Below are 25,287 nucleotides of genomic sequence, written 5' to 3'. Positions count from 1 at the left end.
AAAGATAGGATTAGCCTAAGGAAAGATATATGAGTAGGACAGCCAGAACTTTGGGGCATACTTAACAATTCTCAGGACAGTTTCACTTTTTTGAGTGTATACCCCAAAGATTTAGAAACAGTGTCTTAAATAGATAATTGTATACCCCATATTCATAGCATTATTCACAGTAGCCAAAAGATAGAAGCAATACAAGTGTCTATCAACAGATGAATAAATAAACAAAATGTGATATGTACATACAATGGAAGATTATTCAGCCTCAAAAAGGAAGGAAATTCTCACACATGCTACAACATGGATGAACCCTGAAGACATTATGCTAGTTACAAAAAGATAAATACTATATGATTCCACTTATATGAAGTAACTAAGAGTAGTTACGTTCATAGAGACAAAATAGAAGAGTGATTCCAGGGGCTGGGGGAAGGGAAGAATGGGAAGTTGTTTAATGGTTCAGCATGTTATGGGCTGAACTGTGTCCTCTCAAAATCCATATGTTGAAGCCCTAATCCTCCGTACCTCAGAATGTGACTATATTTGGAGATAGTGCCTTTAAAGAGATGATGAAGTTAAAATGAAGTCATCGGGATAGGCACTAATCCATTCAGACTGGTGTCCTTAGAAGAAGGGAAACTTGGACACACAGGCGCCAGGATTCATCCCCCCGGAGAAAAGCCCATGTGAGGACACAACGAAAGGGTGACCATCTGCCAGCCAAGGGGAGAGGCTTCTCAAGAAACCAAACTGGCCAACACCTTGATCTTGGACTTCTAGCCTCCAAAACTGTAAGAAAATAAATTTCTGTTGTTTAAGCCACCCAGTCTGTGGTCTTTTGTTATGGCAGCCCCAGCGAAGTCATACTATGGATTTAGAATTTGCCAGAGGATAAGAGTTGTGGAGATGGGTTGCACGTCAGTGTGAATGTACTTAAAACTACCAAATTGTACACTTAAAAATGGTTAAGATGGTAAATTTTATGTCATGTGTATTTTACCAAAATTAAAGAAACATAAAGCAACAACACGAGATACTACGACATAGCTATTGGAATTGCAAAATAACACAAAACACTAGCAATACTGAATGCTGGCAAGAATGTGGAGCAACAGGAACTCTCATACGTTACTTGTGGGAATGCAGAATGGTACAGCCACCTTGGAAGACTGGCAGTTTTTAGAAAACTGAACATATTCTTACCATATGATTCAGCAATCACACTACTTGGTATTTACCCAAATGAGTTGGAAACTTATGTCTACCTGCACATGAATGTGTATAGCAGCTTTATTTGTAATTGCCAAAACTTGGAAGCAACCAAGATGTCTTTTGGTAGGTGAATGGATAAATAAACTGGCACATTCAGACAATGGAATACTATTCAGTGCTTTAAAAAAAAAAAAAAAGCTGTCAAGCCATGAAAAGACGTGGAAGAACTTTAAATGTGTATTACTAAGTGAGAGAAGCTGATGTGAAAAGGCTACCTACTGTATAATTCTGAGTATATAACATCCTGGAAAAGGCAAAACTACGGCGATAGTAAAAGATCAGTGGTTCAGAAGTGAGAGGGCAGAGCACAGAGAATTTTTAGTGAAACTATTGTGTATGACACTGTAATGGTGGACACATGTCATTACACATTTGTCAACACCCGTATATGGTACAACACCAAGAATGCACCCTAATATAAACTATGGACTTAGAGTGGTAATGACATGTCAGTGTGGGTCCGTCAGTTTTAACCAGTGTGCCACTCCAGTGAGGGATACTGATAGTGGGGGCGGCTACGCACATGTGGTGGCAGGGTATATGGGAACTCCACTTCCTGCTCGGGTTTGCTTTGAACCTAGAACTGCTCTAAAAAATAAAATTATTAAATATGCACATAGAAAGCTGACCTGGACACATCTATTCCGGCGTCTAATTGTTAAACATCAATACCAGGTGCTTGGCTAAATGGAAAAAAATTCTCAGGAGACTAAAGCTCTACAACACTAATAAAAATTATTATTAATAGCTGGTACTAAATGACTGGCGCTATGCCCAATGCTTTACTTGTATGAACTCACTTAATCCTTAAAAGTATAAAAGAGAGATTGTCTCCATTTTGCTGATAGGAAAGTGACGTGTAAGGAGGTTGACGGTCAATATCCACAGTAGTTCAAGCCCCATATTGGGCATGGTCCTTCCTTAAAAAACAAACAAACAGACAAACAAAAAACAGAAAAGCTTTTGGGGTGCCTGGCTAGCTCTTTCAGTGGAGCATGTGACTCTTGATCTCAGGGTTGTGAGTTCCAGCCCCACATCCAGTGTAGAGTTTACTTTAAAAAAATATCCATGGGGCGCCTGGGTGGCTCAGATGGTTGGGCGTCTGCCTTCGGCTCGGGTCATGATCCTAGAGTCCTGGGATCGAGCCCCGCATCGGGCTCCCTGCTCAAGTGGGGAGCCTGCTTCTCCCTCTCCCTCTGCCATTCTCTCCACTTGTGCTCTCTGGCTCTATCTCTCTGTCAAATAAATAAATAAAACCTTAAAAAAAAAAAAAAAATATCCACAGTGAGTGACACGTAAGTTTAGGTAGCCTGCTGCCAGAAGTGATGCCCTGAGCCACCATGCTAAGCATATACATATGTTATTAAGTTTAAAGGTAACTATTAATAGACCAGAAACACACTTTGAACTGCTATCTCATTTTAAGGAGGGAAAATAACAGCTTAAGTCCATGAAAAAGAACAAAAGGTAACATCATGAAAGCATAACACAAAATACATCAAATGAGTGATAATTGAAACCTGTTCCTATATTACACATGAATGTATTCAATTCCTTTCTCTTTTTAATAAAGTTGTTGTTGTTTTTTTTTTTTTTTGAGAGAAAGAGTGCTAGTGAGTGGAGGGGGAGGGGCAGAGAGAGAGAGGGAGAGAGAATCCCAAGCGGGCTCCATGCCCAGCACGGAGGCCGACATGGGGCTTGATGTCAAGACCCTGAGACCATGACCTGAAATCAGAGTCGGACACTTAACTGACTGATCTACCCTTTAATGAAGTGGTTTAGATGAAAAAGAATTCAGGTGTCTATTTACAAGAAACTCGCCAACTTTAAAAGTCTCAAAAAGTTTGTTACACCAGGCAAAAAGAAAGAGAAAATAAATTAGGAATGAGAGTAATAATTTTCAGATAGTCTACTTTAATGGTATAAACGTGTTTTTGAGAATAATATCACAATCCAAGGATGAATTATAAAAGTCAAGCACTTGTTAGCTGACTAAAGGAATGAAATGTTTGAATAGGGTTGCCTGTTGATATGGATCATACATATATTTGGGTGTCTGAATTGTATTAGCTGTTTCTTTAATAAGAATATTTTTTATAAATACATTTTTTTCTAGATTTTGCCAGTTAAAACTGAATTGTCCCTAATTATTCTCTCTTTATACATTAAACCTAATACGTTTGTGGAAGGGAGGATTTCTTTCTGATTCATTTTTTAAACTTAAAGTATAATTATTGGAGTAACATACAAATAGTAGAAAGCTCGGAAATAGATTAAAATAAAAATTACCCAGTATGCCATCACCCAAAGAGAACCACTGTCTTCAGTTTTCAATATTTCTTCAATTTATTACACCTTTTTATAGCTGAGATCAAACTTTTATCTTTCTAAATTATAAACATAATTTGTGATGGCCTCACAAGTTACATCCATCACATTAATCAGAATTAACCTTTCTTACAGACAGGCATATAAGGTGTTTCTAGGCTTTTTCCCATCGCGTTCAACAAATAGGAGTTAACCATTGTGTACCTCAGTCCCTTCCTTTAGTAGATTGCAGCTTACAGTTGTAGGGGAAAGTCAGGGAAATGGGCAGTTGCACACTTCTTACGCTGTAAGGTGGGTCTGGAAGCACCTACTGAATATTATTTCTTGTATTTTTTGGAGATGATAGCCTCAAGCTATCTTTTTTTTTTTAAAGATTTTATTTATTTGAGAAAGTGCATGTGCGCAAGCATAAGTGTGGGGAGGGGTGGGGGCAGAGGGAGAGGGAGAAGCAGGCTCCCTGCTGAGCGGGAAGCCCTACATGGGGCTCCGTCCCAGGACTCTGGGATCAAGACCCCACCCAAAGGCAGACGCTTAACCGACTGAGCCACGCAGGCGCCCCGCCTCAAGGCTTTTCTACGTTGGACTGCTGTCTTGTCGAGAGGCCTGAGCTGTGTCTGCTTTGTGAGTTGTTGTCCTTTCTATAGTTTCTTGTGCTTGATTGCTCCGAGGTGCCTCCCTACTGTCCCAGATGGTACTTCCAGTTCTCCCGTGGACCTTGAAATTAAATAGCCCAACTGTTAGGAATCATATAAAAGGAGTAACGTAGGATCCAAATGGGGTGAATGTTTTGAGTAGTGAAATACACCTTTTTATATCTATTTTTGCTCTTTAGAAGCCTTTTTGTTCTACTTCATTGAGCTTGACTGCCTTCCAAAGTGTTAAATAGTGACTTAGTGAGATAGGTACGGGTGTTCTCTTTTGTTCCATGCTACACCTTCCAAGAGCAAACTTTTCTCATTACTTTAGGGGAGAAATTGGATCAATAATTGAAATTGGATCATTTGGATCAATAACACAACTGCAATGCCTACCATGTGCCAGGCACTCTTCTAAGTGTTTCAGATATACTCATTTAATCCTCAAATAACAGCATCTTAACAGTCATACAGATCAGGAAATTGAGGCACAGAGAGGCTAAGTAACTTGCCCAGGGTCATAAAGTTAGTACGTCAGGCCTATCCCAGAGCCTCTCACGTCTGTGCCTGCCACCAGCACAAACCCAAGTGGTAGAATAGCAGATGCACACTGAATTTTGCTCTTGTTTTAAAAAGTTAGTACTTACGAGGAGAGAATTTCCAAAGCAGTTGAAGACTTGGACAGGCAATCTAGAGTTTGCAATTTATAGATTTCAGAGTTTCAGCAGGCTTTACCTACTTAAACAGATACTTTATCAAATATCTTCTTTTTTCTTTTGAGTAATCTTTGGTGACTTGAGTAAAACAATAAAACACGTTTCTTTATAAAAGCTTATGCAGGGTTTATTAAAAGGCTCAAGCTTCTAGTTATAAAATAAATAAGACGGGAATACGAAGTATAACTATGGAATATAGTTAATAATATGTAACAACTTTGGTGACAGTAGCTAGGTTTAACATGGTGATCACAACATATAAATGTTGAATCACTAAGTTGTACACGTGAAACTAATAAGTTATTGTATGTCAACTATACTGCAATAAGAACCAATTAAAAATAAAAATTAAAACAAATTTAAAGCTTATGCATTTCAAAAATATTGGTACATATATATCAATATCATGTTTAGGAATGACTGTTTGGGGTACCAAAAGCATTGGAGATTTTTTAGGAGGAATTTCTTTGGGGCAGGATGCTGAGTTGGAATTAAAATACTGTGTGCTTAGTGCTGCTTCTTCAGGGAGGCCTTTGTATCCACAAAGTTAGTTCTTTATTTTTGGTATTTAATTTCCTTATTGATTCAATGTCCCCTGCAGACCCATTGAAAGCACATGGCAGCCTCTTCCAGCAGCTTTCCTTTTTGCCTCCACCTTAAGTAATCTCTCTTTTTTTCAACCTCTTATAATACTTTATCTCTACAATATGGGACTGTTTCCATTTTTATACCTCATTCTCTAACACAAGGTGTTACCCACAACCTTAGATATGTATACAGTTCTTTTGTTACAAGTACCAATGGTACTTAAATTGCTTATTCAGTGCAATTTTTTTTTAGTTTGGGAATTTTGACGGCACACCGCATTTATTTAAAATCTTCAAATTATAGAGCCCGTTTGAAAATGTTTTGCCACAAACTTATTTCATGAATATATAATTAATGTCAAATTCCATTTGATTATCCATTAGCTTTATGAGTCTGTACCCAAAAAATGAGGAGAATGGTGTGAGCATTAAATTAGGTAATATTCTTTGGAAGATCCTATTACACAGTTATCCTGTTACTGGCTTATAAATGGTTCTTAGCTGTGATTTGAAATCAGACATTCTGGAAGTTAATTATCTTTATCAGTATTTGAAATTAGCTAATAATCAGTTCAAACCTTATCATAAGATAGATAACAGAAAATACCACATGACACAGTCGAAAATGAGTTCACTTGGTTTTAAAAATGTTTTTTAATATTTTATGGGCACTCTGGGGGCATCACTTGGGTTCTTTTCACCTTATTGTCAGCATCCTATCTGTGTGTGTACGCATATATATATATAACTAACTGACTTTATATAGTGTTTCCCTGGCACATTTTTTACTTTTAGATTCTGGCCCCACTGACTGTGGTATTAGTTTCCGAAGCACAGTAGCTGAAGCATTGACTACACACGTATTGACAGTTACGGTCCTGGAAGAGAGTAAAGTACCTGCTCTGCAGATGGAGAACCTGAAAGACGGGATGTTTCCCATAGTTATTGTGTGTATGTTAGCGCATTTGAATGCAACATCATGCTCCATCAGAAGAACATTGTTGAACAAATGAGCTGCAGCTAATCTTAACTCAAATAAACCTACAACATAATCTCTCTCCCTCCCCCAGAGTTGACACTGGGTCTTAGTGGACTCATTTGTTAAAGTGAAGGGGTGGGGCCAGGAAATTCTTAAAGCCCTTTTTAGCACTAACATGTGATCTCTCTCAGTTCTCCTGATTTATCTTACCCACCTCTAAAAAGCATCACAAGCTTTAATTTTGTTCCACATATAGATACCACTTTGTTTGCAATTGGTGACATAGTTTTAGAAAAGGAGTTACTATTTGGAGGGGAGATGTATTTCTTTCAGAGGGTTGTTTATTTTCCCCCAAAACTGAGTTGGTTTGTACAAATAGATGCTTCCTTTGTGTTTTATAGGTCAAATCTATAATAGCAAATGTAACCTTTTGAAGTAAATTTGATGCATGCACGTGTGCGCTTATTCAATAGCCATGTGGCAACATGGGATGAGGATGTACCCATTTGCTCTCTGCCTGCCCCTTGCCAGTACCCAGGCTGTTCTCCAGGGCTGGAGAAAAGTGCACACTGATGCTCATGGGTCTCAGTTTAAATTCACAATGACTAACTTCAAGAGGACTAATATTGCGTCCAGCATTCCTTCTACAGTATTTACTCCTACTCTCTTAGATGAATATTTCATCTTTCTTCTAAACCATTAACCATCCCCTCCCCTCTTCACTCCGCCCCCAACCAACCTCCACTTACGAAAAATAGAAAGCAACCAGAAGGAAATGTCTAAACTCTCCCCCTACCTGGTCTATTAGCCTACCTACATCTGCACCAGAAACTCGGCTGGAATGCAGTTATTAATATGCCTTGTTATTATTATCTAAGGCTAATCCTCAGCTCATCTGATTCACATTCTTTCTTGCCTACCTGTAGTGGTCCTTTCTCTCTCCTGCATGGTTAATTATCCCTCTGCCTCCATTATTGGACGATTCTTATCAGCATAATTTATGTGTTGAATTAGCTCCCATCTTTAAAAGAAGAGAGAAAGGAAAGGGGAAAAAAAAACTTCCTGGAGGGACCCCATAACCCCCTACAGCTACTGCCCCATATTTCTGTTCCTCTCTGCAGCAGAATTGTTCAAAAGAGTTGTCTGCTGTAGCTTTCCTTCCACTCTTTGTTGGACTCTCTCCATTAGGGCTTTGATTCCATTACTCAGTCAAGACAGCTCTGACCAAGGTCACCAGTGACTTGCCAAAGTCAAATCCATGATCAGGTCTACTGCTCATCTGACTCACCCTGACAGCGGTACTTGACCTGGTCACTCTTTCTTACACTCTTCCCTTGGCTTCAAGATGCCACTCTTTCTATTTCTCTTACTTCAGTGTCAAGTTGCTCCTCACTTCCCAGATCTTAAACACTGAGTACCCTGGGGTCAGCCTTTAGACATCTTCTCTTTCTAATTTTACCTCCTTAGGTGAATCCATTGGGTTCCATCCCGTGACCTAAAATGTCTATTTACTAACAACTACTGAAATGGTATCTCTAGCTTGGACTTCTCTGTTAACCCACACACTCATGTCCAGTGGTCTTCTGAACTTCTCCCCTTGGAGGTCAAATTATCCAAAGCCAAGTTCCTGATTTCTAGTGCCTCAAACCTGTTCTTCTGCAGTCTTCCTCATCTCCAGTTGCTCATGTCAAAAACTGTGGAGTTACCCTTGACTCTGCTGTCTGGATCTACTGCTTGCTATACCTTCAAAATATATCCCGAATCTCACCATTTCTCACAACATCCTCAGTTACCTGTTCATTCAAGCCACTAACCATCTCTCGAATGGATTATTGCCATTGCTTTTGCAGTAGCCTTTTTTTTTCTACCCAGAACACCCAGAGAGAACATTTTAAAGCAGGGCATTAAGTGACCATGTGCTTAAAGGCTTCCAGTGGCTTTCCATTTCACGGGGAGTAAGAGCTGAAGTCTTGACGATGGCCTGCAAGACCCCAGTGATCTGGCCCCTTGCTATCCGGGTGTTCCCATCTTTATCTCTGTCTCTCACTACCCGCCCCGCCTTGTCTCCCTCCTTTCCTCCCCACCCCTTTCTCTCGCCGTTCTCCCTCTCACTCACTCTTCTGGCCATACTGGCTTCCCCGTCTTTCCTTGAAGAGTAAGCATATTCCCACTTCAGAGCATTTGCACTTGCTGCTTCCTGTCAGATATTCTTCAGGGTCACTTCTCCATTCAATTCAAATGCCACCTTATTCGGGGAGCTTTAAAATGCTGTAAATATAGCCCCTACATGCATTCCTCCTAACAATTATTTGCATATTATTAACTCCTTCCCCCTCTTTGAGGGCAGGGACTTTGTTCCGTTACTACTCTATCCATAAGACACAGAACAAGCCTGGCACATCATAGTGGCTAAATGAATGATGATGATGGTGATTCATTGTATGATTCTATTGAATATGATGTCTTGAATTACTTCATAAAACTTTAAGAATTCACACAACTTTCCGAAACACTGCATAAAATGTGATAGGTCCGTATACACACAAACTCTAAATCTCATCCACGATCCGCGTAGCAGACAGTTGTGCTAAGATTATCTAGTTTAATCCCCACAATTCAGATATGTTATTATTGCATTTTACAAAAAAGGAAATGAGGCTTCATGAGTCTGAGACGAGCTGAAGATAGGAAGTGGCGGCGCTGTGACTGGATCCCTGTGTGCCAAACTCCAGAACCTACGGTCCAAAGAATGACGGGGCTGCTGAAATAAAAACCTCCTGGAGATCCTTTTTAAGTGATAATGTTCTGTACACGCTGGTCATTTATGTGTTTATATACTTAAATAGAAAAGTATTTAAGAAATAATGTTTAGTTTTGGAAATAAAGGCCTAAAATTTGTCATGTTAAAACAGTAATGAATTATAAACTAGATTATAAACTTTAAAAAATTTTGATCTAAAAGTGAGCTCTGATGGCTCTTCGCCTGATGACCTTGGATAGGTCTTGCAGTCTGGTTCATACAAACATGTCCTAATACCCTAACCGGTGAGCTGTTGCTATGGTCGTGAAGGCTTTTGTGTGTGAGTACATAGATACGGATACCGTAGAGCTGGCTTGAAGGGCTCTGGGTTACTTCTCAAGAAGACCTCTTCCGAGGGAAGTGAGAGATGAATCCTCAACTTCAGATTTTTACAGTTAACTTTGCAGGAGATTATTGCTCTTTAGAAAAACAGCCTCAAACTCAAGCAACTTTATGAATGTTGATAAAACAGGAAGGAAATTGCTAAGTACAAGGGAAGAGGAGATCAAGGAAACCATGCCTAGCCCTACTTTTAATTTTCTGGTTCTCTAGAAGAGATGGAACCAAATAGTCAGAGTTGGGGACTCAGAACCTCGGTTTCTTGTTCTTCATTCTTTCTGCCACATCTTATTTATTCTCCTGGTCCACTGATTGAAGCATGAATCCCCTTCCTGAAGGCCTGAATGATTAATTAATTGGACAGTGGTAACTTGGTATTTTGGTAGCACGATAAATGGATTGATAGAATCGACATTAAATGCCTGTGAAGTTAGTCACACTTGCTCCTGTAAAAAGAAGGTCCAGATTGCAAATAATATGCTGTCCCGGATTGTGTGTGTGTGTGTCCTATGTTTTTAAAGAATCAAGAAAGTAGTGATGCCTTGGGAGAGCTGGTAACCAATTATATGAAACTAAATTCTGTTCATTAATTTGGATAATGTGCTGAATTTTGTAAGGACATAAATGTGTTGTTTCTTTACCATAACTCTTATCACATGACTCCACATTCAAGATAGGTTATTGTCTAATTCACCCCGAAAAAGAGCTGTAGGATAACTTCTTTTTTAAGGTCTGTCTATTCCATTGGGGAACAAAGCTCATAAATATGAATGGGAACCAATTAGAGAAACAGTATAGCATTCCTGCATTTATTCGTAACATGGTAGCATGAAATATTTTTGTTGACCTTACTTTTGTTGAGTCAAACTACCAAGCTTTTGTATTATATTTGCTGGTACCACAACTTTGTGCTATAGATTTTGATTTCTTGTTGATTTTATACTTTGTGTTGGGATGGCGTGATTCACTCCTCCATTTTCACTGTGAGTTTAAAACGTGTAGATAGTATATTTCGGTACTACAAGTGTTTGTATAATTTAGAAATCCCCCAAGTCTCTAGACTTAATTATTAACAGGTTGCTGAGATATAATTTTTCAAAGTTTCAAAAAACAATTAAGGCTGTTTTTAGACAAGACTGTTTATGAAAAGAGAAATGAAATAGGAAGTGACATGGGTAGACAATTAGTACTCCTCCTCAGGATTAGTCCATAAGGTGACGTGAAGTATTCTTATTGTGTTCTTTTATTTCTGTGGGCTTTGTGTCATGACCCTTCATATATTTTTTTCCCCACTCTAACATCTGCTGGCTTTTAAATGGAATAATTTCTTTGGTATTTGCAATGTTTGAGAGATGCTTTGAACATACCCACCTATTGTTCCCAAGCAACTGACCAGGTCAAATTTGGGATTGGGCTGTCATGCTGTGAACTTAATAATCAACCCTTTGTGGCTTTAAAATATGAACTGTCCTTTATTTCATTGTTCTTTGCCTCCCCCCTTCCCCCCTCCCCTTTTTGAAAACAGGCTGCAGATACTTTGGCTGTGAGACAAAAAAGAAGAATTTATGATATCACCAATGTCTTGGAGGGAATTGACCTGATTGAAAAAAAGTCAAAAAATAGCATACAATGGAAGTAAGTTACAAACTAGTACCCTACTCTAAAACCTTTACTTTTCTTCCTAATGCTCTGTAAAATCTGACCTTTCTACTCTTTAGCTCTCCTAAATCCTCTCTCGGCCCTCTAGTCTCACCAGGCCCCTTGTCTTTCCCTGGACACCGCTCTGGGTCTCTGTATATGTCACTCCTGTGTTGGCGTGCTCCCTTACTCTGTCTACCGTTTGATTTACACTCTGAAAATTCAAATCTTATTTTCTCCCTCAAGTTACTCATTTGGCACACACTGCATACTGCGTTGTATTATTAATCCCGCTCTGCCTAAGTGTTTAGCTGCCCAACTAATATAAACTCCTTAAGAACAGGAACTATGTCCTATATATAGAATATGTACCTTATATATAGTAGTTGATTGAAATGCATATTGTCGTTTGTTAACTGTTGTATGGTTGTATGTTTGAATGTAAAAAATACTTTCTGTTCTGCAAATTTGTCCCCTTTGGCCTTAGTTTTTTGTTTTGTTTTGTTTTAAAGCCAGAATCTCACCAAAATATTAAAAGGTTGTAACTTATTTTACTAGCATCTCAGCCTACGTCATGACACTTCCAGGTGTGACTGTTAGCTTTGACATCCTTTTGGTGCCAGTCACTAACTAGCCTGGCCTTGCAGATGACAAACACCATTCTAGAATATTCTGAGAACTTATTTTAGACTTTATGAAAATTTTCATTTTTTTTTTTTAAAGATTTATTTATTTATTTATTTGACAGAGAGAGACACAGCGAGAGAGGGAACACAAGCAGGGGGAGTGGGAGAGGGAGAAGCAGGCTTCCCGCGGAGCAGGGAGCCCGATGCGGGGCTCGATCCCAGGACCCTGGGATCCTGACCTGAGCTGAAGGCAGACGCTTAATCAACTGAGCCACCCAGGCGCCCCGAAAATTTTCATTTTCTGTATGGCAAATGCATTGAGAATTTTTATAATTTGATTGTTCTTGCCAATAAATTTTCTAAGCAAATATATTCAGAGGTACAATGTTTAAATTTTCTAAGGATTGTAATGCTTGATTTTTAGAAGATTATAAGGATTTTTTGTCTTGAATAAATTACTAATTCAGTCAGTTTTTATTATTATAAAAATTAAGTGATGTTAACCTGGGCTTGATACTGGAAATATTAATTCTCATATGTTTTTAAGAGGTGTAGGTGCTGGCTGTAATACTAAAGAAGTCATAGATAGATTAAGATATCTTAAAGCTGAAATTGAAGATCTAGAACTGAAGGAAAGAGAACTTGATCAGCAGAAGTTGTGGCTACAGCAAAGCATCAAAAATGTGATGGACGACTCCATTAATAATAGATATCCTTTTAAATAAGTGACATATAGCCAGAGAATTTGTATTTATATATTTTCCAGTCTGAAGATCAGTTACTTTATTCTAGTGTTCTAAAAAGTTTTGTAAGTGAATATAACATTTTAATTTTACAATATCATTCTAACAATTTATACTAATATTTGAAAAGTTTTTACCTCTTAAACTACACAATACATCTATTAACATTATTCCTGTGTTGCATTGAGAAAAAAAAAATTCATCCACTTTCAATCTACCATTGATAGGATGCAATGTGCTAGCTAAAGTGTGCTTAGGGGGTCTCTGAATATTAGAAGTCATTGTTAAATGCATAGGTATATTTAAATAATTATGCTCAGTATTCTGAAGTGGCAAAAATTCAGTAACTCTCAAAGTTTTGAAAAATTAATTTTGGCTTGAAAATAAAATATCATGGACCTGCAATCAATCCAGGATACTTTCTGCCTAATATTAACTCAAAGATAGTACCTACTCCAGGTTGGGGACCAAGGCTTATGTATTTATCATATTATGTGGGGGAAAAATATTAGGGGTATACTTCATGTGTTTCTTAAAAGCACTATTCTCTCAAATACCAGCGATTCTCTTGATTTGTAAACTTGCCTGTACTCTCATGGAATCTCTTAATGGCATTTATCTTCTACTACCTCTCATGAATTTTTGACTAATGTATACAATTAATTTTTTATGTTGTTTTGGTAATTTGTTGAATAAGTCCATGATCTCATTTGCTATTTCTACAGATCAAAGCTCCTTAACAGTTTGATAACAATGGGGTTTTCAAGCTGTGTCTTTTTTTTTTTTTTTAAGATTTTATTTATTTGACAGAGACACAGCGACAGAGAGAACACAAGCAGGGGGAGTGAGAGAGGGAGAAGCAGGCTTCCCGCAGAGCAGGGAGCCCGATGCGGGTCTCGATGCGGGGCTCGAAGCGGGGCTTGATCCCAGGACCCTGGGATCATAACCTGAGCTGAAGGCAGATGCTTAACGACTGAGCCACCCAAGCACCCCTTCAAGCTGTGTCTTGTGGAGCCCCCAAATACAAAAACCATTGAACTAGTTGATCTTGGACTTTGCTGCATTGCTTTCCAAGATTCTGGCCATTTCCAGTTCCCTAAACCATGACCCAGGAAGATTCTCAATTTGGTCACTCTCCACTCCTACTGATAGCATCCTTTTCCCCACCGGTATCTTCCCCTCCAGAAGCCCTGTCTCCGTGAGCAATATGCACTGTTTTTCATCTCTCTCAAAGGTCCTCATATGTCACAGAAAATCAAAAGTGACTTCTTGGAGCAAAGGATGGGCACTCCTCTTATGGACCTTTGTCTTTGCCTTTCCAGACTAAAGACTTTTTTTTTTTTATCTTACCATGTGTGGCAACACCTTCATGCATTTGGTCATTTTGTTTTGGCCTACAGATTTATTATCTTAATTTAAATGCCTAGACCTTGGTATACGTGTTGTTCCTTAACTCTTATGACAGTACATTTTCCTATGTAACTCATGAAGACATCTGTAATTGCTTTAATGGTAAGTACTGTTAGTCAGTTTGTTCTAACATTCTTCCTCTGATCGATCTATTTAGTGTAGAGTGATTCAACATTCCCCAGGCACTCACCCGAAGTCATTATTTTCAGGAACTGTGGACATTTTGTGTCTTTCTACAGTGCTCTATAGTTATAGGTTGCTTTTGTTTCTGTTCTCATGACAGTAACTGCTTTTCAGTTTTCACTTCATTGACTGCATTGGTAGGTGTAAACTGTGTGGGAGGGGCAGCTAAGTCAGAGAAAGATTAAACAGCAGTCTCAAAGTCACAGAATTGTAGTGTCAGTGACCAAATTTGAACAAAACATGGTTCTCATTGGCACTGTTTATGAAACTGTATGAAGCAGGTGTGCTGGTCACAAATGAACTCAAAGAAAGCATGAGGGCAGAGTTAGGTGAATCCATTTTATAACCAGGACAATTATTCCTAACCCTATTCCATCCCCTGCCTCCATGTTTTCTCCTTGAAAGGAAAATACAGTGTATTAGTAACTATAGTGGGAGGGGGGCTGTGTTCCCATAATTATAACACAAGTAAAATGAAATTTTGCATACATATTTATATTTAGTTATGCAGGGCTTATTAAATGGACAGTCTTATGTATTATGCACATAAAAAAAAGATCTGCCAAGCACCTTGCCAAGTGAAATCTGACTTTCCAAGACTATATTGACAATATGTGTGGACTTACTGCTTTACTCTGCCACCATATGTCCTGAGCTTGCTTGCTTTTTTTTTTTTTTTTTGATTTTATTTATTTGAGAGAGAGAGCGAGAGAGTGCCAGAGCATGAGCCAGGGGAGGGTCAGAGGGGGAGGGAGAAGCAGGCTCCCCACTGAGCAGGGAGCCCCATGCAGGGATTGATCCCAGCACTCTGGGATCATGACCTGAGCCAAAGGCAGATGCTTAACTGACTGAGCCACCCAGGCGCCCCTGTCCTGAGCTTTCTAAGAAAGTTTGGGGAAAGTATTTTTAATCTTCAACTCAACAGAGTCTGCTGTAGAGTTTAGCTTTAAAATTAAGTTCACTTAAGCTCAAGTTTTCACAGTATCATATCTAATCTCTAGTATCCCTAGTCACTTAAGTAATTTAAAAATCTCAAGTAAACAATGTTACTTGAGGCTAAACGTTTCAAGAATTTCAGACTATACAAGACTGAATGAAAGCAAAATTAACTTGAGCTGAATTTGTTAATGAGAATAATAGAGCTAACACTAAGTATTTAGCCTCTTCTAAGATCTACTGTTACATGTATTACCTCAGCTAATCCTCAAAACAAGCCTATGCAGTATGTTATGTTTCCCCCATTTTGCAGAATTAGGAACCAAAGCCCAAGGTCACCTAACCTGGGATTCAAACCCAAGCATTCTGACTCCAGAGCCCATACTCTTGCCACTGCATTCCAAGATCAATATTATTTTCTAAAATTTAAAAATACTTTTTTTCACCAGGTGATACACTTTTGGCCATTCAAGCACCTTCTGGTACACAGCTGGAGGTACCTATTCCAGAAATGGTAGGATAACTTTTCTTAAAATGGATCCACTGTCTTAAGAGGGTCAAATGTTTTCTCTTTAGCTGAATAAGAGCTAATTGTGTGTAAACACTTTCAAATTACTGCTTTCAAGTTTTCTATCTGAAAGTATTGATATCTGAATTTGGATGACTTTAGTAAAATTATAGAAGTGACTGAATTATTTAACATTTTGATTACAAGTTTTATTAAATTTGTTTTGAGCTAGAAAATATCAAGGAATGAGTAATGATATGTAGTCAATAATCTTTAAAAAATCAGTTAAAATTATTATATCTCTAACTGATATAACAATCCTGAGGAAAAAGTTCAACTTAAATATCAACAATAATAGATTGCTTTAAATTGGGCCTTTTTCAAAACATTTTCTAATTGAGTCAAAGACATTTATTGACTTTGCTACATATAATTCTATGCTATATAATAATTAGTCCCTAGTAGCTTTATCTTAATTTTTAATGTTCCAAGGTAGTTAGAAATGTTAATATTTATTCATTTGTTTATACCCAATAACTTTAAAGGGTCAGAATGGACAAAAGAAATACCAGATCAATCTAAAGAGTCATTCAGGACCCATCCACGTGCTGCTTATAAATAAAGAGTCCAATTCGTCTAAGCCTGTGGTTTTTCCTGTCCCCCCACCTGATGACCTCACACAACCCTCCTCTCAGCCCTCCACTCCAGTGACTCCACAGAAATCCAACATAGCAACTCAGAATCTGCCTGAGCAACATGTCTCCGAAAGAAGCCAAAATCTTCAACAGACACCAGCCACAGACTTATCATCAGGTGGGTCTAGAGCCTTTGTTTTAAGAAATCAGAAGGGAGAATATGAATATGAATACCATATTAAACAAGTTGGTGAGCTTTTTTGAATTTGTCAGCGTGACCAGTACTGGGATAGGTATTATGAGGAAAATTTAAAAACAGATCCTGCCTTTAATTGTATTACTACAGATTTGTTTCTTAGGTAACGTAGACATACAATCTGATTGTATATTCAGACACATACAATTGAATACAGTATAATGTGGTTAAGACTGTGTAGAATTATAAACAGTGACCAAGGAAAAGATAGTTAATGGGCCTAACTTTGCAGTTTTCCTTAGGATTCCATGTTTGGAATTAATCAAAATTTGTTCATTTTCCCCCATTTTTACTATTTACATATGTCAGGGTTTTTTTTGTTTTTTTAATCAGAGGTTTGTAAGGCACTTTTCTCTCTTAGTCACTCTAGGATAAATGATTGAAATGTGTTCTAATTACCTTTAAGAAAAGTCAAACTGGTGTACAATATAGTGACGTTTGCCTCCTTTCTTCATATTCCTTATCACTATACTTTTTATTTGCAAAGCTTAGTTTTAAAGAGCTGAAAAAAGGTCTCAACTCCAATTTTGGAAATCTTGCCTTCCTAAGTTGTTTAATCTGAAATGAAAATAACTAAAACTCTAAAAACTGGGCATCAGGAATAGGGTCCACATCTAAATTATAAAAATTTCCTTGGGCACTCAATTTTTTTCCGTGGTTACATGGCTAGGTATTTAGCAACTACTTACTGATTCAAATAAAAGGCCCATGGCAGATATTCTGTCAATGGTTGCTGAATGAATGACTTAGACTTAAGTCATGCCAGTCTAGATGTAATATTGCAGATCATTAAAAACTACATTGTATACAATCCCATGTTTATTTTTACCTTTGGCATGTGTCTCATTGGAATGTGGTGTGAGCCTTACTACTCTGGGAGTTCACAGCTTTTTGTCCTCCTATCCTCCCTCTGTAACTATTTCTATACTTTCAGGGATAGAATGGGGGTACACAGTGGAAAGTGTACTCCTTAAAAAGCTTATGATCTAATTATAATCTAATGGGGAATGTATAAAGACAGGCAAGTTTTATGTAGTTTAACTTAAGACACAATTAGTACATTGGTCTCCACAAAGCATTAAAAAATTTCTGTATATAGTTTTATATTTGGAAATAGTAGAGAGAATAATTTGGGGTCAGATTAGAGAGAAGCTTGAATATCAGACTGAGTTGGGACTTTAGCTCATAAGCCAATGAGGATTTGTGAGCAGGGAAGTAGCATACTTAGAACTGTAAACTGGTAAGCACAGAAGTAACACAATTAGGGAAGATGCTTTTGGGAAGCAGAAGGATAAGACGCAATGGAGACTGAAGATCTGATGTCCGCAGTTATACAACTAGGAGAGAACATTAAAGCTAAAATGGGTGATAATAGGATTGGAAAGAGAAAGATTTGAGAAATATTGTTTAGGCAAAATAAAGTAACTTTGACATGTGAGATCTGGAGATAAATTTAACAACAGGAGGAATGGAAAGTGATGTTGAAGTTTTAAGGTTGGGTGACTGGGAGAATTACGGTACCACTGACTTTGTAAAACAGAGGAGTAAGTTTTGGGAGAACGATGATGAGTCTTTTGATCTACATCTTGAGTTTGGAAGTTTAAAAGTAATGCCAAGCACAGAGTAGGTGCTCGTGAAAATCGCATCTTTCCATAAAGTTCAATTACTTTAACACTGTGTTGTTAATCAAGCTGCTGTTTAAATTAGCTGTTGCATATATACTGTTTAAATATAAACTGCATTTAAATATAATTGCTTTCTACTATTAAAATATATAAACAGAAATGTAACAAAACTTTATCACATTTCTGTTTCCAGCAGGATCTATTAGTGGAGATATCATTGATGAGTTAATGTCTTCTGATGGTAAGTAGTTTAAAATTTTACTAACTACTTTATATATCAATAATGCTTTTCTAGAATTTATAAATGGCATGAGTTAAATGTGGGACCTATATTTTTTAACTGCTTAACATACTATGACGATTCATGAAAAATCTCCCACTTAACAGTAAATCATAGGCATCCTTCAGAATTTTTATTTTCCTGCATTTCGAGAAAAAAGAGCCCAGAAGGGGATACTTATTACCATCACTGAATAAATTTCTACAGTTAGCACACTGGCCCTTTCACATCTGAAGAATTTGGCTAGGAAGAGTAAAATAATATGTAGGTAATCTCAAAACCCAGTTTTGTAAATACCCCTACTAAGGCCAATTTCAAGATACCAATGTGAAGTACGTGAACTATTACTAACATTAGCCAAGTTGCCATCTGTTCTGAAATAATTTTTAAAACTCTTAAAAATACAAAAAAAAAATTGTAATTACTTTAATAGTAACTCTTTTGGCTTCACCTTTCTGTAAGTTCTTGGATTCAGTCCTGGTTCCTAACAAATATAGCCAGACCTAGGAAGTTGCAACTGTTAAATAAGCAAATGGTACAGTAACCATTTGAGATTAAACATTTCTGTAGAAACAGAACATCAGCAAATTAATTAAGTCGAGTTCCTACTTGTTTTCAAAGTAGTAACTTATTTAGCAGATCAGAGGACATTCTTTGACCAATTTTTTAAAAAAAATATTTATTTGAGAGAGAGAACGAGCATGAGTGGGGGGAGGGGCAAAGGGAGAGGGAGAAGCAGACTCCCTGGTGAACAGGGAGCCCGATGAAGGGCCTGATCCCAGGACCCTAGGATCATGACCTGGGCCGAAGGCAGATGCTTAACCGACTGAGCCACCCAGGCATCCTGACCAATATTTCTGAAGCACATATATTAGTGTGACAAGTTCAACCAATAAAAATTTTAGCCTCTTTTTCTCATGCTATACCTATGCATACCAACGCATACATTATCTTTAAATGAGAATCTTTCAAAATATACACCAGATACAAGTCAAATTAATGTATTACTTTTTCTATTATATACTGTAAAATATTCTTATATGTAATTTAATTTGGATAAATGTATTTGAGAGTATTTTGTTAAACATCATTAACTGTATGTAAAAACCGTGTTTAACACTGAATTTGTTTTGCTTGCAGTGTTTCCTCTCTTACGGCTTTCTCCTACCCCGGCAGATGACTACAACTTTAATTTAGATGATAATGAAGGAGTTTGTGATCTGTTTGATGTCCAGATACTAAATTATTAGATTCCATGGAAACTTGGGACTGTTATCTACCTCTAACTGTAACATTTTAGACTTCTTAACAACCTAAGTATTTAAAATAATGAATGTAACATCTTTTTAGTTCACTGATTCTGAAGTGTTCTCTAATACTTTCTTTTTTACTTCACAAAACTTCAACCATAAAAACAAAGGGCTCTTTTCAACCACAAAAACAAAGGCCTTTTTCAGGGGAAAATGTGATTTAATACCTACAAATTCCCTCTACCCTCAAGTAATTATATTCTGGGATTTCAGCTTTTCTTCCAGTTCTGAATCCTTCTGTTTTTTTTCCTCTTATGAGAGGAAAAGTTAAAGTAGACTGACGGCCATCTAAAACAAAACAAAGTTGGCCAGCGGCTCATCACTTGTTTGTCTTGTATTTTTTTTACTGCCACGAAACTGTCCGTATTTCTGTGTGTCCTCCAATCCAAACACACATTCACTGCCACTTATAAAGTGAAGGATGTAAAGTAGGATATATTAACTGTTTCAGTGAACAGATTTTGTGAAGTGCCTTCTGTTTTAGCACTTTAAGTTTATCACATTTTGTTGACTTCTGACATTCCACTTTCCTAGATTATAGGAAAGATCTGTTTATGTAGTTTGTTTTAAAAATGTGCCAATGCCTGTACATTAACAAGATTTTTAAAAATAAAACTGTATAAAACATTTAATTTATTGGTCTTTTTGGGGTGTCTGCTGTATCTCCAGTGTATTACAACTGAGCCATTAATCTTGTCGCTTCATCAACATTAACTGGTTCGTTTTCATGACACTGCTGAGGAATCTGAAGGGAGAAAAATATTGTATTTTAAAATTTAGATAACAGTAGTGAACAAAAATGACTTGTATATAATCTATTATCTAACTTAATTTCTTCTAGTCCTACCTTGAGAAGTAAAACAATAAATTCTCATATTTGGACTCAAGGTTTTAGAGTCTGAATATGACTCAATATGCTGCATATACCACAAGGCCAAGTATAGTAGAGATCCAAATACTAAAGTACATTCAACTTCCTGGCTTTAAAAAGTTGGGAGTTTAATTTATTAGCCATAACAAAAGGAACTGATTTCTACTCACCAGCTGTTTCTGCAAAGGTTCAAGGGAAAGGCCTTTTGAGAAATGGGCAAGTTCCTTTTGTATATCTACAAAAGCTTTATTCACTCTGTTAACTTTTTCATCATTCACAATGTTTATCTTTTAAAAAAGAAAAAAGGCATTAATCTACAATCTTGTAACCATTAATGATACAATATATCCAACTTTAATTTAACCTTGTTAAACCTAAAAATTCATCAGCCCTACCCATTTGTGGGGAAAATTCACACAAAAATTCTTATGGTCTTATTGGGAAATTTTAGACAAAGGTTCTGGTTTTTTAAAAATAAGAATTATGTGGACATACCTCATATGTAGATTTGGTATAGGCACAGATTCCATGACCATTATTTAATCAATCACTTCTTTACACTCTCTTAACTTTCCTTCTCTTCTCTCCCTTAATCAAACCTGCTTGGCAATCTAGTTAAACTCAACTGACAGCTTTTTCTGAGCCTAAAACTGAATCTGGAGGAAATCATGACTGACTGGCTGGCTTCACTTTAAGTTCATGACCACAAACTTTAATTTACCATTTATATAGTGCCTGGCAATCTTACAACCTCCATTTAGTAAGTTAGGCCATTTTCTGAGAAAACCGTTTGATCATTTCTCCAACCAGCCTGCCTATCCAGATTTCCCTCTCTTAGATCTTTCCATTAGCATATATAAAGCTCCTAGTACTCCTATTTGAACAAAATGATCTCCTGTCAGTCAAATACACGAAGTTTTTCCCTAGCTTGGGGCCTTTGTATTTGCTATTCTCTGCCTAGAATATGCTGCTCCTAACACTCAACAAAACTTTCGATTACTTGCTCGTTATCATCTGGATTTTGGCTTCAATGTCAACTTTGAAGATAATCCTATGTGAAATTGTCACTCCCTACCCATATCATATCACCTAGCTTTATTTTCTTTGTAGCATTTATTAAGTCATAAAAATCCTTGATCAAAAGGCTTGATTTAGGTAGTTCATGAAAACTGAAAGATAAAATGTGACATTTCTATGACTACTATGACAATTACTAAGTCCTGGAGAGCTGACTCCTCCTACTACTTAAACTTAAAAACATTTCTTGAAGAATTTTCTTAAAGAATCTACTTAATCTTGAATAAATTTCCCATTTCTCAAATATTTTGAAAAGAAAAAGAAAAAAAGAGAAACTCCTTTCTTTTCAAATTTTGCATTTTAAGAAAGAAAGTATCTTATTTTATAGGTTTTTGTTTGAGTTGTAGATATCTTCAAGGAAATAAGAATTACTGAGGAGAAAAAGAATAGGTGCTGACCAGCATTTTGTCTTGCTTCTGTTAAGAGGTTCTTGAATATATTTGAGTTCAGAGATAAGAACTGTTTCCCATACCATGGTTTTTGATAATTTCTATGCTCTGATAAAACTTAAAAACTGTTCTTTGGATAAAATCTTTAAAAAAAAACAAACAAAAACTGTTCTTTGGAGCCTCATGCATTTGCAATTAAAGTGCCTTTTTCTTTTCATACATCTACATCAAGAAAAGGAGGTAATTTTTTCATTTTTTAAAAAAAGAAATGTTTGAAATCATCTTGCCTTTGTGAGAAAGGCTAAGAAACTGTTTTAAATAACAGCATTCAGTTTTCCAGTGGCTTTACAACTATGCTTTGCCTGTAAACAATAGAATCAGAATATGTAACTAATACTCACCTTCTTAAGATTAGTAGTAACTGGTTTTGCTTTGTTTTTAGACTTAAAGTTTTTTTGGCTGGCTATATGAAATACATTCCTGGACTTCTGCCCTCTTAGTTTGTTCTTGGCCATTGTCTAGGGAAAAAAGAAAAGGAGCTCAATTAAGCTGCCCACATTTATGAACTATAAATGAATTTAAGTTTTTAAAGTAAAGCTACCAATTTAGTCTAAGAAATTCCATTTTATTCCTGATTATTTTTAAAGTTGCTGCATGTATTAAATTATTTCCATGTCTTTCATCACTACCAGGTTTTCTGCTATTTGAGTGCAGAGTATGTATCTAATTCTTTTGTCTCTAATACTTGGCCCATAGGAAGTACCACGTTAATTTCTGCTGGTTGAATTTGTTAATACTATCAACACAATTGCTTTCTCAGCTCTCTGCAGCATCTGACAATGCTAACCATCACCATCCATCCTGCTAGTTTACATATACCATTCTGGTTCCTATCATACGTTAGGATGGACTCCTATCTCCATCCTTTTTCATTCCTTTTTACTTGCCCCACTTTCTCTCCTATGTACACTTCTTCAAAATCAGTCCTTAATCCTGACTTCCTACCTTTAATTACTTTCACAACTTCCACATCACCTCTATGTGAACGGCTCTTGAAACTTTACATATTTTCTTTGCTCTATAGCTAAACACACACTGTTCCTACCTTAGAAACATGTCTCAAACCTGCTTTAACAATGCATATGAGAAAATTTTAAAAATATTAATAGTTAAGATTTATTGAGCTTATAGTATGTGTATAAGCACTATGTGAACATTTTACGTGCTTTAACTAATGTACTCTGCATAACTTTGTGGGAGGTACTATTATCCCCATTTTACAGATAAAACTGATGCAAAGAGGTTAATTTGCCCAATGTCACACAGTTAGTAATCAAGAAATGATAGGATTCAAAGCCGGGGAGACTAGATCCAGAGCTAACATTATGTGATATGGCTTCTCATGTATAAGTGAACATAATGCAGTACTGACTAGTTTAGGACTGGATTACTCCTATAGTCCCTAGGTCCATTTGGTTAGACCATAGATTGGCAATCTATACCAACGGACCAAATTAGGTCAGGCACTTGTCTCTAAGTAAAGTTTTGGTAGAACACAGCTATGTCCATTTGGTTATGTATTGTCTACGGCTACCTTCCTGCTACAACTGTGGCCCACAATGCCTAATATGTATTTATTTAACAAATAATATTTATTATCTGGCTCTTTGCAGAAAGATTGCCAACCCCTGGCTTAAGTCATCTGCATTCAAGTCTATGCCTAGTGCTATGTGATGAACCTTCCCAATATTAAAAACTTTGAATGACTCTTCTAACGCATTAGGGGCAGTGTGCTTTGTCCTGGTATAATGCCGGAACCCCAAATTTAGGATAAATATGTCAAACATATCTCCTGCCACCTCTCTGTACACACCCATCCTAGAGTACTAACTGCTCTCTGAAGACACTCTGCATATTCCTTTCTTTCCTTTGCTCAACTTGTATCTCTCGACTGAAATTTATATCCTCCTTCAGTATCTAGCTTCAGTAAACTACTTAGGGACAGCAATGCTTGTAAACACCAATGGTACTCCTACTTAAACAAACAAACATGAACACAGGAAACTCATGATTACTACAGAGGAAGTAGAAAATACACATCATATCCCCCCAATTAAATAATCTAAAATCCTTAAAATAGTAAGCAAAATCCAATCACTTATCTAGTATTCATTAATAACTTACGATGTGCCAGGAGTGGTATAAAAGTGATAGACATAGAAAAAGTGATATACATATATGTGTGTGATACAAACACAGATACATGATATGTCTTGCTAGAGGCAGCATACAAAGGGACACAAGAGGGAGGAGTCCACCAGAGTAGTGGACTTGAGAAAGGTTCATGGAGACGGCAATACCCTGGGGGTGGGGCAATACTGAAATTCTCTGACAGCAACGTGAAAATTGGGATGACAAGAGACACAACGAAAAACTGGTACCCTGACAAGGGCTTAAGGCCCAAAAGGCACCGGGGTTTCAGGCCTGGGCCAGCAGGCCCGCTGCCCACTAGGGTTGCCTGAGGGAGGCAGCGCGCGACGGAGCCCAGCCTCCGGGCCTCACTGGCACGAGACTCACCAGTCCAGTCCCAAGCCCCGAAAACTACACGCCAGTCTGCCAGAAAATTTATTAACCTCTCCCCATACCCTCAATACCCTCGTGCAGCAACTCACGCTCCGGCTGACACCATCTACACGCAGAAGATCTTCAGGAAGTTCCGGAGGGGTGGGGGGGGAAGGAGCCAATCAAAATTCTTCCCACAGGCCGTAGTTCCGCCCACCGGACGAAGCCCTACCCACCCAGCGGAGTCTCACCCACAGAACACTGGCCTGCCCAGACGAAGCCCCGCCCACCGAACGTAATTCCGCTCACGAGCGGGTTCCCGCCCTCGTAACGTAGCCCCGCCCACAGAGCTAACTCTACTGTGTCTTCTAAACATAGCGAAGCCCCGCCTCTAGGGCGAAGTCCCACCCACCATGGGAAATCCCGCCCCAAGAGCGTCCCTTACCTCAGGCAGGATTGAGGACCAGTACTCGGCTCCGGCAAGCTAGGGGCGTTGGGGATGCAGCCAAGTCTGGACTTCCCGGGCGGGTAGGTGTATACAGAAAGCACTGAGGCGTTTCTGAGGTTCCGAGCCGCGAAGTCCGT

General features: G+C 37.7%; 2 protein-coding genes across 6 annotated transcripts in view; one reads left to right on the top strand and one right to left on the bottom strand.

The window, feature by feature from the left end:
• E2F5 (E2F transcription factor 5) overlaps positions 1-20,435 on the top strand; it is a 24,413-nt gene extending 3,978 nt beyond the window's left edge. The window contains exons 2-8 of one of the 2 annotated variants that reach the window (XM_078072259.1): positions 11,179-11,288; positions 12,465-12,628; positions 14,131-14,172; positions 15,639-15,703; positions 16,243-16,510; positions 18,410-18,454; positions 19,634-20,435. In XM_078072259.1, coding sequence (XP_077928385.1) covers positions 11,179-11,288; positions 12,465-12,628; positions 14,131-14,172; positions 15,639-15,703; positions 16,243-16,510; positions 18,410-18,454; positions 19,634-19,743 — 804 coding nt within the window. In that variant the 3' untranslated portion in view covers positions 19,744-20,435. Of the gene's footprint in view, positions 1-11,178; positions 11,289-12,464; positions 12,629-14,130; positions 14,173-15,638; positions 15,704-16,242; positions 16,511-18,406; positions 18,455-19,633 lie in introns of both variants that reach the window. The other variant, XM_078072258.1, reaches the window with a different exon arrangement.
• On the bottom strand, positions 20,417-25,287 carry RBIS (ribosomal biogenesis factor). Of its 4 annotated transcripts, none has more exons than XM_078072260.1 (4): positions 25,148-25,287; positions 22,542-22,658; positions 20,845-20,961; positions 20,417-20,548 (listed from the first exon to the last, which is right to left on the bottom strand). In XM_078072260.1, exons 2-4 carry the CDS (start codon positions 22,653-22,655, stop codon positions 20,477-20,479), a joined length of 303 nt encoding a protein of 100 aa, XP_077928386.1. In that variant the 5' UTR covers positions 22,656-22,658; positions 25,148-25,287; the 3' UTR covers positions 20,417-20,476. The 4 variants fall into 4 exon arrangements, with proteins under 4 accessions (XP_077928386.1, XP_035936385.1, XP_035936388.1 ...); XM_036080492.2 differs by lacking the exon at positions 25,148-25,287 and adding an exon at positions 24,813-24,940; XM_036080495.2 differs by lacking the exon at positions 25,148-25,287 and adding an exon at positions 24,795-24,870.

Source organism: Halichoerus grypus, chromosome 5, assembly GCF_964656455.1.
Source record: "Halichoerus grypus chromosome 5, mHalGry1.hap1.1, whole genome shotgun sequence".
In the NCBI taxonomy this organism is placed as follows: domain Eukaryota; kingdom Metazoa; phylum Chordata; class Mammalia; order Carnivora; family Phocidae; genus Halichoerus; species Halichoerus grypus.
This window is presented reverse-complemented; position numbering and strand designations above follow the sequence as displayed.